The sequence below is a fragment of the Gopherus evgoodei genome, chromosome 8 (assembly GCF_007399415.2).
Source record: "Gopherus evgoodei ecotype Sinaloan lineage chromosome 8, rGopEvg1_v1.p, whole genome shotgun sequence".
In the NCBI taxonomy this organism is placed as follows: Eukaryota; Metazoa; Chordata; order Testudines; family Testudinidae; genus Gopherus; species Gopherus evgoodei.
This window is the reverse complement of record NC_044329.1, coordinates 18,904,276-18,920,423: the sequence shown is the minus strand read 5'-3', so window position 1 is coordinate 18,920,423 and position 16,148 is coordinate 18,904,276. Positions and strand designations below refer to the sequence as shown.

Genomic DNA, 16,148 nt, shown 5'->3' with positions numbered 1-16,148 from the left:
CGTAGCTAATTTTTGTAATATATATTTTTGAGGAGGAAAAAAAGAATGGCCCAAACCAAAACCCTGGATATCACAAGTCCAAACTTTCAGTGAAAATTTGAATCTGAGCTCAGTGCTCTAGGCCCAAATCTGAAAAAGGGACAGATAACAAGAGAAAATATGTGCCACCTGGAATTAGTTTCACACTCCATCCCTCTCCATGGATAAAAATCACCTGTTTAGACGCCGAGAACAGGGCATATGCATCACTTACATTCCATTTAATCTCCCAAAACAAGGCTTAAATCGGACAAAGGATTTATACTGGCCCTCTACACAGGGGTGAATTTCATCCCATAAGGCGGAGAATACAGCTAATCACTAAGCCTGGAATATTCTTGACAACACTAAGCAGTGAATAAAATCAACAGCAGCTATACTTTCAGAGAAGAAAGAGAGGAGAACAGAAGCAGCACCTGATAACAAGGGAAAAGTAAGAAGGTAACACAGTGGTCCATGCACTTTACAATGTTTAAAAAAGGACTGTGTTTATCCTCATGAAACTGGGTTAATTACTTCTATAATCATAAGAGTTTTCGTAATTGTTTCAAAGCCTGAATTTTCCAGCTGTGTTATGGCTTTTTCGATTGCCCAGGAGGTTGATTATTCATAAATATGTTTATCAAGAGGAATGGCCAAAAGAGAATTCCCAGCCAGATGGTGTAAGAGTTTCCCAGAAGCAGGGCAATAATTGCTAGTAACCATGTGGTATTCTCTAATATGGTGTCTATGAAAATTGCAAAGCAAAAAATGATTTTTACTCCACAGAAAAGGATTAATCAAATTTCAAGATGTGCTTAATGGCTCTTGAAGATCAATGTAAATTTCTTCAAGTAGTGGTTTATTTCATTGCTTTTAATTTTATGAAACCAATGTAATTATAGTTGCCGAAGGGTGAAATAACCTAAATCTACACTGATAAAAGACAGTTACCTTTTCCAGTGCTCTTCGAGAGGTGTTGCTCATGTCCATTCCATATTAGATGTGTGTGCTCACCACATGCACCAGTGCTGGAAGTTTTTCCCTTAGCAGTATCCGTAGGGGACCAGTTCTGGCACCCTCTGGAGTGGCGCCCATATGGTGCAGTATAAGGGGCGCCACTGGCTCCCCACACCCCCAGTTTCCTTGCCAGAAACTCCAACAGTGGGGAAGGAAGGCGGGTCGTGGAATGGACATGAGCAACACACCTCAAAGAAGACCAGTTACAGAAAAGGTAACTGTCTTTTCTTCTTCGAGTGCTTGCTCATGTTCATTCCATATTAGGTGATCCCAAAGCAGTACCCCTGGAGGTGGGTAGGAGTTAATGGACGTATAGTTTGCAATAGAGCTCTGCCGAACCCAGCATCATTCCTGGCCTGCTGAGTGATGGCATAATGAGACATGAACGAGTGGACAGAGGACGGCATTGCAGCTCTACAGATGTCCTGGATAGGGATGTGCGCCAGGAAGGCTGCCCAAGACACCTGCACTCTCGTTGAGTGGGCTCTGACGATCAGCGGTGGCACAACCCCCGCCAGGTTGTAACAGGTCCTTACGCACAAGGTGATCCAACTGGAAATCTTCTGCGCGGACACTGGAAGGCCTTTCATGTCTGCCATAGTGACAAAGAGCTGAGTTGATTTATGCAAAGGCTCGGTACATTCAAAGTAAAAAAACCAAGGTGCTCCGGATGCCCAGGGCGTGAAGATGCCTTTCTTCACTGGTCCTGTGTGGGAGGAAGATGTCTTGGTTCATATGGAAGGCAGATACCACCTTTGGCAGGAAGGCCAGGTGGGGCCGCAGCTGAAACTTGTCTTTGTAGAAGACCATGTATGGCAGTTCTGAGGTCAAGGCTTTAATCTCAGACACTGTCTCACCAATGTCACTGTCACCAGGAACGCAGCCTTCCATGACAGGTGGGAAAGGGAGCAGGAGCCCAGTGGCTCAAAGGGAAAGCCGGTGATCTAGAGAGAACCAAGTTAAGATCCCTCTGCAGGACAGGAGTCTGTACCTGTGGGAAGAGTCTCTCGAGCCCTCTCAAGAATCTGACTGTCATATCATGGGAAAACACCATCTGTCCTTGGATCGGCAGGTGAAAAGCAGACATGGCCACGAGATGGACTCCAATGGAAGAGTGTGCCAGGCCCTGGATCCTCAAATGGAGCAGGTAGTCTAGACAGGACAGCCATTATGGAAGAATGTGAGGGAGAGATGCCGCATTTGGATGCCCAGTGGGAAAACCTCGTCACTTAGCCAAGTAAGTCAGTCTGGTTGATGGTTTCCTGCTTCCCAGGAGGACGTGTTGGACCTCTTCCTGTGGTCCTGTGACGACAAGTCTGGTCGGTTGGGCAGGGGCCAGGGAGGAACCGCTGCCAGGTTCATGAGCATGCCGAACCAATGCTGGTATCATGATAACCTGAGCCTTGTCTCTCTTGATCTTGGCCAGGACCCTGCTGATGAGTGGAATCAGAGGGAACATGTACATCAGGCTCCCTGACCGTAACAGGAGGAAGACATTGGAGAGGGAGTCTTTGTCCAGACCTTGCTGAGAACAAAACCGGTGGCATTTCCTGTTCTGTCTGGTCCACTTGGAGAGTTCCTCACTTTTGGAAGATCATGCAGGCTATCTCTGGATGGAGCGACCACTCATGACGAGAGGAGACCACTGATGACCTGGTCCGCCAGCGTATTCTTGATGCCAGGAAGGTGAGAAGCTTCCAGGTGGATTTTGCGACTGATGCAGAAGTCCCATAGACGGAGCACCTCCTGACAGAGAGACAACGAGCATGCTCTCCCTTGCCCCTTGGCCTTTGGGATTAAAAAGTACTGGGAATAGAACTCCTTGTTCCTATACTCGAGAGGAATTTCCTCCACCACACCCAGCTGCAGTAACCTGTTTACCTCCTGCGTGAGGAAATTCCCCTGAGAGGGGTCCCTGAAGAGGGATGGAGAAGGCAGGTGGGGGGAGTATAAAGGAACTGGAGAGTATAACCCTGCTTCACTGTGCTGAGGACCCAAAAGTCTGAGGTTATAGCCATCCAGGGAGGGAGGAAAGGAAAAGGCGGTTGGAGAACACTGGAACAGATGGATCCAGGGAATAGTCTGGTAGGTTGCCCTTGGCCGCACCCTCAAAATGACCGTTTGGCCCCTTACTTGATTTGAGTCAAGCACGACCAGGCAGAGGGTGGAGGCAAGTGGCTCACACAGCGCTTGTAGCCTTGGCTCATTTGTGGGACTGGTACTGCTAAGTCTGGCTCCCCTGGCCCTGGCCCTGGCCCTGAGGCTGCCCCTTGGTTTGAACCGCTTACATGCCGGGGCTGGGATGTAGAGACCCAGGGTTTTCAGGGTCGTGCAGAAGTCCTTGAGGCCATGCAACTTCCTGTCCATTTGCTCCGCAAATAGGGCTCGGCCGTCGAAGGGCAAGTCCTGCATTGACTGCTGGGCCTCGGAGGACAACCCAGAGAGGAGCAGCAGAAGGCTTGCCGTATGGAGATAGTGGAAGCCATGGTGCGAGCAGCAGCATCAGCAGCGTCTGACGAAACCTGGAGGGCTGCCCTGGCCACGGTCATGCCCTCATCAAGGATCACTCAGAACTCATTCTTGGAAGCCTTGGGCAGTGACCCTTTGAACTTAGCCATGGCTTCCCACCTATTAAAGTCGTATCGGCCAAGGAGGGCTTGGTGATTGGCCACTCTCAGCTGAAGGCTGGAAGACGAATAAATCTTATGTCAAAAAAGATCCGGCCTCCTCGAGTCTTTATTTTTGGGGTGGCCCCGGGTTGTCCTTGCCTCTCCCTGTGGTTAACTGCCTCGACCACAAGGGAATTGAGGGCAGGGTGGGAGTATAAGTACTCATGCCCCTTGGCTGGCACTAAGTACTGGCACTCAGCCCTTTTGGAGATGGGGGGCAAAGAGAAGGGAGTCTGCCACAGGGCATTAGTGATTTTGGAATCCCCTTCAGGAAGGGGTAGAGCCACCCTGGCGGGAGCCAAGGACCAGAGAACATCAAACAGAGAGTTCGAGGGCTCTTCCAATTCCTCTGCCTGAAGCTCCAGGTTGGAAGTGACCCTCTTCAAAAGTTCCTGGTATGCTATGGCGTCATCCTGAGGCATAAGTGCCGACTCCATGGGTGCACCAGGGCTGGAGTCGGTGCTCTGCACCCACTGGCAGCCAAGCTCTCTGCCCGCCCCCACGTCACTCCTCTTCCACCTCCTCCCAGCGCGCTGCATCTCCACTTCTCCCTCCCTCCCAGTGCTTGTCGCCACGGAACAGCTGTAGCAAGCTCTGGGAGGAGGGGGGAGAGCAGCAGGAACGTAGCACGCTCAGGGGAGCAGGCAGAGAAGAGGCATGGCCAGGACTGAAGAAGGAGTTGAACAGGTATAGGGAGGGGGCAGAGTTGGGGCAGTGACTTTGGGGTAGGGGTTGGAATGGGGCAGGAGGGGGCAGAGGCGGGGCAATGACTTTGGGGAAGGGGTTGGAATGGGGGCAAGAGGGGGTGGGGCAGGGGTGGAGTCAGGGCGGGGCCGGGGGCAGACAGGGGGGTCAAGCACCCATTGGTGCCAGAAGAAGTAGGCACCTATGTCCTGAGGAACTGGGTGAGGGGGCCCATGACAGCCTCATCTGGCGATGACTAGGACGGTGCCGGTGCCACAGGAACCTCCATTTCCACTGGTGGTACAGCAGTTTGCACCCGGGGTATTGCTGGAGCCAGTGTGGGCGGCTCGAGAGCGTCAGGATCTCCTGAGTTGATTGAAAGGCTTTGGATGTTGACAGCACCTGAAGCTGGCTGGGGCCCGCACCGCTATCCAGAGTCGCAGGCAAAGTATGGGATGGATTGGACCACTTGACTTGAGCTGCGGCCCGACTTCCGGAAGGAGACTTTGAGTTGCCGGGCACGGGTTTTGGCTCACCCCCTTTCCTTTAGGGGAGGTAGGAGATCTTCCCTCACAGTCCTTTTCGGCTTCTGACTGGAGCCGCAGAGGTTGACCAGTGCCGGCTTGTGGATGGCGCCAGCGGAGCACTGCGCACAGAGGCTGCAGTGCTCAGTGCAGAGTCGGACCTCTGCTCCGGTGCTGGGTGAGTGCCGACTACATTAGGAGGGCTTTTTAGATGGATATCGCGCTCCTTCTTCATCCTAGGTTTAAAGGACTCGCAGATTCGGCACTTGTCGCTTATATGCCCTTTGCCTAGCACCTTAGGCATCTGGTATGTGGATTGCTGATGGACATAGGCTGTTTGCAATGATCGCAGGGCTTAAACCCTGGCGACTGTGGCATGCACTTCCCCCAACTGAGTCCTGTTCAGGACTAACGAAGAATCTGAGAACTACTACTAAGGGTAACTAATAAACTACTAACTATACATAGGTTTTCAAAGTTTGTAAGAACAGAGAACAAAAAGCTAGCAGGATCAGCAGACGTTCTAGCACGGTCACTGGTGGCAAGAAGGAACTGAGGGTCAGCGGAGCCAGCAGTGCCCCTTATATCGCGCCAGGCATTACCTTCTGTAAATGTAAACAGACTTGTTTCTGTTAGCGACTGGCTGCACAAGAAGTTGGACTGAGTGGACTTGTAGGCTCTAAAGTTTTACACTGTATTATTTTTGAATGCAGTTATTTTTGTACATAACTCTACTTCTGTAGGGTCAACCTTCATGAAAAGAGATTGCACTACAGTACTTGTATTAAGTGAATTGAAAATACTATTTCTTTTATTTTTACAGTGCAAATATTTATAATAAAAATAAATATGAAGTGTAGACTTTGCATTCTGCGTTGTAATTGAAATCAATATATTTGAAAATGTAGAAAAAATCCAAAATATTTAGTAAATTTCAATTTGTAGTCTATTGTTTAATGGTGCAATTAAAACTGCAATTAATCACAATTAATTTTTTTGAGTTAATTGTGTGAGTTAACTGCGATTAATCGACAGACCTAGTTTACGTCCGTTACCAATCTTGGCCATATTAGTGAATGCATCCCACCTGAGGAAACTACAAAATCTGAAATCTAGTGGAGCTGATAACAAGAGAAATACCAGGAGGGAAGAAAAGAAAATGCACAAAACTCAATGTAAAGTTAAATTACAAAAGAATCTGAGAAGAAAATATCTGCACCTGTTGGAAGATGGTATTTCAGCAGGAAAAAAAAACATTTGAGAAGTCAACATTGCATAGTCTGAGCAAAAATAAGGTCCTTAGTAAAGGTTGGTTTGCCAGTGAAAAATACACAGGCTGCTGTAATATGTGGATTTCTTTTTTAATTTGCTTCCATTCAAAACAAAACAAATCATTACAGAAGTGCCCCTACAGAAGTGATCTCTTAACACAATTTATTTAACATCTTTGTTTTTAAAAAATGCATTCCATATGATGGGGTTTTGTTTTGTCAATGGGAAAAACTATTTCCGTAATAAGTGAAGAAAGGGAACACTCCCTACTGCAAGAGAAAACGCACAACTGATATTCCTGCTGTAAGCACTTGATTGACTTTACAAGACATTACCTGGTTTTAATAAGCTAATTACACCACATCCCTCACTTGCTCTGGGACTGAGCCATTCACCTTGAAATTTAATACAGCATATGGAAATCTCGAAGAACACCATTCAACCACAATGAAACTAACCCTTTAACTGTGGAGTGCTTTCAACCAGGCCCACGGTTTCAATGAGAACAATCTACAGGGCTAGGATTTAGCCTTTTAAAAATGTAATCTATTAAAAAAAAAAGTATGGTTCACAGAGTCATCTTTATCTGGAAAAAAAGAAAATGTATATAATGTGTATAATCATAATACTAATCATTTGCACTGGCACAGCATCTTTCATCCGAGCAACTCACAATGATTCACAAACACCAATTGACTACCTGGTACTCCCTGTGAGATGGGTAAGAGATATATAAAGTTCACTTCACCATCACTGAAATACCACTTCTGGGTTCGAATGTAGCAGGTGGGTTTTTTCTTTTATTAAACAATGCAACGGTGCACAGTACCTACTAAACCACAGTTTAAAACGTAAATGCTGGGTTGCCAAAAGTGTGGATTCTTGGTAAATGAAAATTTTAATAACCACTGCTATCATGTTTTCAATAATGTTGTTTATTATATACTGTATATACTCATTCATAAGCCGAATATTTTTGGTTAAAAAGTGACGCATCAAAGAACGGGGCTCGGCTCATACATGGGTCTACACCAAAATTTGATGATTTTAAACTCTATGGAATCATTGAATTGAATATCTAATACACTGTTATTTTGTTTACCTGGAGTGTCTGGGGGCATGGAGCCCCTCAGCTCCCTGTGGCCGCAGTTCACCGGTCCCAGCTACTGGAAGCTGAGGGGCTCCATGCCTGTGAACTCTCCAGATAAACAGAACGTCCCAACCCATCAGCGGCTTACCTTGACAGGCCGGAAGTCAAAGTTTCCCAACTCCTGAAATCTAGTGTTGGCTTATGAAAGGCTCATACAGTTTTTGCTATTTTTACCTATCCATTCTGGGGGGTTGGTTTATAAACGAATGGGCTAATGAATGAGTATAGACGGTAATTTGATTTTTTCTTTTTAAAAAATCACAAAAAAAGAGAAAAAAGGGTCCTTTTCTAACCCTTTGAAATGAAAACACCTTCAAAATTTTGAAATATTTAATTAAAATAGTTTTTCTTTTTTTGACCAGCTTTACTTAGGGTTAAATATAATGTATTACCATTGGGTCCAGTTCTGATCTCACTCACTCTACTTTGCAATCTGTGGGGTCTCACCAATGACAGTGAGGTCAGAATCAGTCCCTAATGTCTACACATTAATTAATATTTTCCACTTTCCTTAAAAATACATGCACCAACATTTCAAGCCATCAGTCTTTGTCTTTGCTGCCTCGGCACAGCTTTGCTCGTACAAAGTAAACAATTATCTGCACATCTCCTGAGGTTCCCAATTACAGATGTGGTACTCCTCTGCTCAGTCACTCTATCAATTTAATGCCATCCCCTCGGGGTACAGTGATAATTATACGACCTGCAAAATCTTCCAATTGGCCAAGTATGTTTCATTGTCTTACATGTACCTCGAACAGCCCCAGCTGCAGCTCCGACTGCATGTCACACACCTTAAGGGTGGTTTCTGCTTCTTGTGAATGTTTCTGGAGCAAGGAGGCTGTTTTTTTCAGGGCTTAGTGCATTTGTTCTAAGGCATTAAGGAGCCCCGGCTCAACTGAACTATTGCTTAGCTGAATGGCCCCTCCAAGCCCACTGGAGATGCTGTGGTCATGCCACTGGAATTCTGACTGTAATGTAACTTTCAATTGCAAGTGCAGAAATGGACAGTAAAGGAAGGCAAATGGAAATGTTCTTCTAATTTAGGGTCACATCTTGCCCTAAACCTTGGGAGCTACACAGGACACATATTTGTTAGAGCCTCGTATTATTTGAAAAGTCATCCTGTGCTGGCCCAGGTGGGGAAACATGGGCTGGAATGTACACTGGTTTTCCTTTAAAAAGAGGCAGAGAGTGCCTCTGGGTAGCAGAAAGTTCTACAGCACACGTGCTGGGATGCAGACCATGCCCCAAGATGGCTGACCATGACATATAATCTTCGATCTGTAAATGGCGCATGTTTGCTCTGAAGACACTTGAAAAGAATAAATATGGAACTTGAGATGGTATTTCCTGCAGTCACTTTTCTGACTGCAGGCTAGTTCTTACCTACTGTAAACCCAAGTCAGATGTTGGCACATCGCTGCAATTTATAGGAAAAGCCTGAAGCAAATAAATCAAACACTTGTTGGACTTTAGTCTTCGCAAGTTTCCAATTACGTTAGATTAAGGTCTGTTTTATGTGAGGGTTTCTTCCTTTTACAATGCACATTTAGGGATTAGATCTGTGTATTCCTAAACAGTCTTACTGGAAAGACAAAATGACATATTGCACTCTGCAGTCTATTTGAAAAAACATGTGTGGAAACTGTTAATGGGAAGAGATACATAGTTTTGCTGCATATGTTTTCTGTCCCAGAGTATATCCTCTCTGCTAGAGGTCTGATGAAGGGTAGTAAGCAAATAACTCCCCATAGGCAAGCAACTCCTACTTAGTGCATGTATATGTGCAGTGTTTAGCCATCCTCTAGTGAACTGTGGCTTTTCAGAGAGATGGAATGATAAACAACGCCAGACTGGTTTGGTTTTGTTTTTTTCTATTGCCATTAGAAGGCGGGTTGAGTCCTGATAGCAGCTGTTGATATAAGTTAATCATAAAAATGGCCATAGAGGGTCCCATGAAAGTTGGACTGCTGTGGTTCTTTTGTGCAGGGCAGCACACAGGGTGATGCGAACCCCTCAAGAGAAGCACAGCCCAGCTTTGTCAGCTTGGGAGAGCAGTGCAGGAGTGAGCCAAGAATCCTCTGGCCCCTAACCCTACAGTGGGAAACATGTATGGGAGCAGAGGGTTGCTTCTTGCTTTCTCCCATGCTAACACCTGTGTATGGGAGGAGCTCTCTGAAAAAAGCCACAAGGCCACTACATTGTCCTCTTTTAAATCTCTCCTTAAAACATCCCATGCCTGGATGTACAACACTCAACAGTGGTTAAATCAAGGGGGATGGTGTGACCATTGCTTATCACACAAATCACGAACTCTCTCTTTGTTGCCTGGTGCTCCCTCCTCTTTGTTGAATCAAACCTGTCACTTTTTGGTTTATACTGTAAACTCTTTCGGACAGGACCATCTTCTTGGTATAATGTGTTCAGTCCCTAGCACTTGACTGGGGCCTCTAGGAACTACCACAGAGAAATAAATTAATAACATCAACAATTTTAGCACAACGTCAAGCTGAAAGTTAGGATTTCTCCCCACTACTCCCTTATGCATATACCCAGCCAGGCTACTCAAGCCAAACATTGGCCTGAGGCTTTGGCCCTTAGTGTCTAGTACAAATGCCAGTACTAGTACTGTGTGTCAATACTAGCACAGTGCCTGGTACTACCTGCCTCAGCGGATGAGGGAACTGATGGGGCCAGTGGTAAGGGAGGGAGATAGTGAGGAGGGGGTGCATTCCCCAGCTCCCAGAATTGGAATGGCAGCCATGTGGAGCATCTTCTGGCTCTATGGGCAATACACAAGTTGTGCACCTCCCCTGGTTAATGTTTAATAAAAGTTGCGGGCTGCCACTAAATCCATCCATGAGTCTGTCCTGATCTCGCCGCTGTGTCCGCACCAAAGAAACCTTATCCCCTACTTGACAATGTATAATTCATACTCATCCATTATTTGGTGGCTGGTGAGCAGGTGCAGGGTAGAGACACTAACCCAATACCCTCATTACCACTCTACAGTTTTGTTTCCCAGAGCAAGGTGGAGTCTGTGGGTAAGTGAGTTTGAAAGGGGCGGCAGAACTGTGCCTGGTTGCAGAGAGATATACGCATCACAAAGCAAAAATCCAGGCATGTGTTAAAACAAAAGAAAAAAAGAAAAATTAAAACTACTGAGAAAATAGGAGCTCTAACATGCCAGTGCCAGTCTCAAGCTGCAAGAAGAGCTGAACTTTTCAACAGGGCTGGGATTCTTCTTAATTGAGGGGTGAATTATTCCTATGAGAATACTGAAAGTCAGGCCTTTTGCTGTTTGTCACATTTGTAAAACATCAGACTCAAAGCTATTTTAAGCTTCACTGTCTCCTGTGTAGGATGTTCCTTCCCTGTCTAGTGACACTGGCTCATTTTAACATTCATTAATATATTGGGTTTTGTTTTTTTTTTACTATATTGTGTTCTTAATCATATTGTATTCTAAATTTTGTGCAGTGCCTTCTTTCTACAGCTTCACACATCAGAGTTCCTTGCTGAGCTGATTTCATGGAATTATTATTATATAAATCTTATTGTAGTAATTTTTAAATTCATTCTCTTCCCTTTTTATATTCCTTAGCTGTGTTCTCTATTAACAGATATCTATTCCAAAGGCCTCTAGTGTATTTGTTTGTATACATACCGTAGAAGAAGCAGGAGGTAACAACACTTTGATGCAACCAATTTATCCATTTAAAGCCAAATCCTACAGTCCTCACTCAGACAAAATTCCACTGGATTAATTGGTTTTTTGCCTGAGTAAAGACTGAAAATCTTTAGTGGATTTCTACTGAAACTGTCATTGGAATAACACACTACACCAGAAACTCATGTGCTACCAAGGCCAATCAAAAGAATCAGTAGGCACCTGCTGGTCATTTGAAAACAACACACAAGCAGTGAGATTCCACTGAATGGAACATACGATCAGTGTTGCAGGCCTCTTGCCATAATAGAAGATCATGTGGAAGAATAAGGGGAACCTATGCCTCTAGATAGGTAAGTCCGAAACTGACTGCAAAGAGTTACAAAGAGATCTCATAAACTGGGTGATTCTGCTTCAAAATGGTAGATGAAATTCAATGTTGATATGTGCAAAGTAATGCACATTGGAAAAAATAATCCCAACTGTACATACAAAACAATGGGGTATAAATTAGCTGTTACCATTGAAGAAAGAGATCTTGGAGTCACTGTGGATAGTTCTCTGAAAACATTTCCTCAACGTGCAGCAGCAATCAAAAAAGGCTACTGGATTATTAGGAACCACCAGGAAAGTAACAGATAATAAGATCGAAAATATCATAATGCCACTATAAATCCATGGTACGCCCACATCTTGCATTCTGCATGTAGTTCTGGTCACCCCATCCAAAAAAAAGATATATTTGAATTGGAAAAGGTACAGTGATGGGCAAAAAATTGATGAGGGGTATTGAACAGCTTCTATATAAAAAGAAATTAAAAAGACTGGGACTTATCAGCTAAGAAGAGAGACGACTAAGCAGGGATATGATAGAAGTTTATAAAATCATGAATGTTGTGGAGAAAGTGAATAAGGAAGTGTTATTTACTGTATGACATAACACAAGCACCAGGGGTTACCCAATGAAATTAATAGACAGCAGGGTAAAAACTAACATAAGGATGTACTTCTTCACACAATACAGTCAACCTGTGGAACACGTTGCCAGGGGATGCTGTGAAGGCCAAAAGTATGACTGGGTTCAAAGAGGAATTAGATAAGTTCATGGAGGACAGGCCCATCAATAGCTATTAGTCCAGGTGGCCAGGAATGCAACCCCATGCTCTGGGTTTCCTACACCTCTGATTGATAGAAGCTGGGACTGGACAATGGGATTGATCACTCGATAATTACCTTGTTCTGTGCATTCCCTCTGAAGCATCCGGCACTGGCCACTGTTAGAAGACTGGATACTGGGCTAGATGGATGATTGGTGACCCAGTGACCCAGTATGGACGTTTTTATGTAAGATATCACTAGGGTGGTCTATCCCTGTATTAAAGTTATTGAAAGCTCCGAGGAAAACAGAGTACCACGGGCTGGAATTAGTGATTCAGTAGATGTGTTTTTTCCTCTCAGTCGGTACCGAACCAATGTCCTAACATGATATTAGGCAGCCGTATGTTGATGAAAATGGCATCTTTGAGACAAATTGTAAAAACAACCTCTGGTTAACTTGTGGCTATTAAAGATTCCATGGCACTTTCTCAAGGGTAGGGTGCTAACCGAGATCCTAGCTACATTTTATTTTAGGTCATTTTCACCTCTCTCGGTAGTTCTATGCCTCCCCCCTCCACCAATCACTGTAGCATCTAAGCAGCTACATAAGCTCCCAAAGCAATTGTAACTGGACAGGGTGTGTCCTTTACTTCCTGACTTAAATTGCTGCATGTTATTTGCTGTGCACTGAAAAACAAATCGTGGCTGTGCTTCTTCCCTGTGGTGGCTGCATTTCAATGTAGAATGACTTGAACCCTGTGTACAGTTTGTATATCAGATTATTAGGTTTGTAAAGATATTTGTAATCATTCAGGATGAGAGGTAATAGAAATATGATATTATTACAAACTGAAACAGAAAAAAAATCTCTGCTGATATAAATGGCCATAGCTCCATTGATTTAAATGGAGTTTCATCCATTATTACCAGCAGAGAATATAGTCATGATGTACAAATGCAGCATATTGGCCAATTCCTATTATTCACCCTCTGGCATCTCATTTATTGTATTTTTATAACTAGTTGTCTAATTAAGCTGTATCATTGTTCCAGAAGTTAAAAAAAATACCACCAGTAAGGTCTGCATTGGGAGCCTGACATTACTGCCTCTTTGAGCTAAAACATACCAAATATCAATCACAATGGGATTGTGATGAAAGGTGACCTATCACTTCTCCGTACTGCATAAACTATCTTTTAATTTCACATTAGTAATTCAGTCAAGAATAATTTTTTTTTAATCAGACTTTAAAAAACAAATATAAATTCTTCATTGGTAGTGTCCAGTTGTAATAATTAATTTCCATGAAATTATTCTTCAGAGGGATGGTTGCAATTAGGCCCTGAGGGCTGATTATAATTAGTTTTGTTATTCTTATGGGTATTTTTAAAATCAAGTAATCACTTCCTCCAAATTTTGAACATTCCCTGTCATCCAACATAGGTGAATAAAGCAAGCAAAGGAAAGGAATCGGAACAGGAGAAGTGGAAATTCAAGGTCACCTTCAAGATCATGTGTTATCAAAGTTCTACTTTTCCCTCTTGAGATAGATACCTTGCAGAGCAGGTGGTATCCTGTGAACCGCAGGGGCAGTTTCCTTCTGCCATATACTACTAGTCTGTATCCTACTGGAGCTACCATTCATGCTAACAGAAATACCACATAGACATAAGACAGCAGAAGGTCTTTCATTGGTTGGAGGAACTCAATTGTGCTTCATTTGGCCATGCACAAACTCCAGTGAGAAATTCCAACATTGAGAGAGGCATTTAATTCACATATAGGAGAAGGGGCATCTATTTCCATTCCTCTTCCTTCTGTTTCCTACAGAGAGTTAGCCCTGCTGCCTACAACTTCAAATGCAACAACAGAGGTCTCAGTAGAGGTGCCTTCTCTCCATTGCATTTCCTTCAACAGATAAGTTGACACTGAGGAGCTGGAGCTAATTAAATCTAGCAGTTATATCTTCTTGCAGGATGAGTGGAAAAATATTCTGTGGCATCTGCCCAAGGGAGGGAAATAGCATGCTCTCTGCATTAGAAATATTTAAAACCTTAAACTTCTCTAAGAAAAGATTTCAGGAAGCCACAAATGTGAGTTTTCTGCCCTGTCCCTAAGCTTCTCCTTCCCTTCCACATCAGTGAGGGACAAAACAGATGAGTACTGTTATATCCACTCTCGTCTGTCAGGAAAGGGGAGCCATCTGCAGTCTGTTACACAGAACATTTCCTCTTGCTTTGACGCTCTACCTCATCCTGATGCTCCACATCCTGGGCACCCTCCTCCCAGCCAAGGCAGCCTGGAAAAGACTTCCTTAATAGTCTGTCCATGCTCCTACAAGTTTCACTGTTGAATGATGTGAGGTGTTCCAAAGCTATGTATCCCACACTGACATGGGTGGAATAAAGCAGATGACTTAACATGACTTTTTCACTTCTAATTTCTATAGATATACATTGTCTCCAAAGTACTTCCCAAACCTGAGCGCTGGGAAAGACCTGAACTAAGAAAAGTTGGCCAAACTACAGTTCAAAACAATTAGTTTGTAAAAATGCAACTTGGACCCAGACATGGTCAAGTGGTTAGAACTTGAAACCTTTCTCAAGAGACCTGATTCTGCTACTGACTTCTGTAGGATACAGGGCAAGTTGCTTAACTTCACTAGGCTTCAGTTTCCCTTTGTGTTAAAAGGAGATAAAAATACTTCTTTGTAAGGCACTCTGAGGTTCTCTAGTAAAAGTCACCATACACGTGGCTAGGTATTATTATTTTCTGAACATGATCACTTTACCTTCCAACAATGATTTCCCTATCAAATTACCTCAGTTTACAAATTAAAACATTTTTCTTACAACTAACAGAGCAGGCTCCCCTGCTAACAGAAAATCAAGCTGTGTTATTTCTGTATATCAGCCATAAAGATTTATGAATCAGAATGTAGTGACTAACTTTGCAGCAATGTATGAGACAGAATGGAATGCACCTTGCTCTTAGTGGATGGAATAAAAAATGAGTAAAGTTGGCAGCTCTGACTTAGAGATATTCAGTAACAAGCTGATGTCTTTTTCTCATAGCTAAGGTTTAAAACCTCCACTGGTTCTGCCTCAACCATAAAGTAATGCATACCAAGACACAACAACAGAATGTCAACATCAACCCACCTTTGAAGCCCATGACTGACCTGTGGATGATGCGTCTGCTCTGGAGATAGTCCAGTGCCAATGCCAGCTCACAGATGAAGAGTTTCACAGTGTCTTCTTGAAATCGAACATTTTGCTGTAGATGATAACGCAGATCTCCTCCAAGAAGTAGATCCACCACCATGAACATGTCCTCCTCATCTTGGAATGAGTACCTGAGAGAGTAGAAACACCATGCTACAGCCAGTCTTGACTCGGGACAGGTAATATTCAAAAAAAGGGATCGAAAGTGCGTGCCCTCAACAGCCACATCTGAACAAAATTATTATAGGCTACTCCTTATATGGAGTTTTGCCACTCCCACTCACATGTTTGGACCATGCTGCGTTTTACAGACACATATGGTATGTGTGTACTGCCATTAGACACCTGTGGTTGACCCGTGCCAGCTGACTCAGGCTCACAGGGCTCAGGCTGCAGGACTGTTTCACTGCAGTGTCGACTTCTGGGCTCAGGCTGCAGCCCAGGCTCTAGAATCCTGTGAGGTGCAAGGGTCCCAGAGCCCAGAAGTCGACACTGCAGTGAAACAGCCCAGCAGCCCGAACCCGAGTCAGCTGGCACTGGCCAGCCGTGGTGTCTAACTGCAGTGTAGACATAGCCTATGGGCCCAATCCAGAATGGTGCTGAGCACCTCTTGCAATCCTGCTGAGCTGAGGGCATTCAGCATCACATGAGACTGGGTCCCTAATTTTTCAAATCAGATCAATGCCTGTGTTTGATACTGTAAGTAAGTTCATAGTATTAACACTAATCAGATTTGGGACAAATGTACTGATTACTGATGAAGACTTTGTCTCTCTATATAGCTATCTAAATCTCTATACATCTTTACACATCTT

The 16,148-nt window shown here is 44.1% G+C and overlaps 1 protein-coding gene across 4 annotated transcripts in view; it reads right to left on the bottom strand.

The window, feature by feature from the left end:
* STK32A (serine/threonine kinase 32A) overlaps positions 1–16,148 on the bottom strand; it is a 91,639-nt gene that overhangs the window by 42,483 nt on the left and 33,008 nt on the right. For all 4 annotated transcript variants that reach the window (XM_030573900.1, XM_030573899.1, XM_030573902.1 and 1 more), the window contains one exon: positions 15,291–15,464. In XM_030573900.1, coding sequence (XP_030429760.1) covers positions 15,291–15,464 — 174 coding nt within the window. The remainder of the gene's footprint in view (positions 1–15,290; positions 15,465–16,148) is intronic.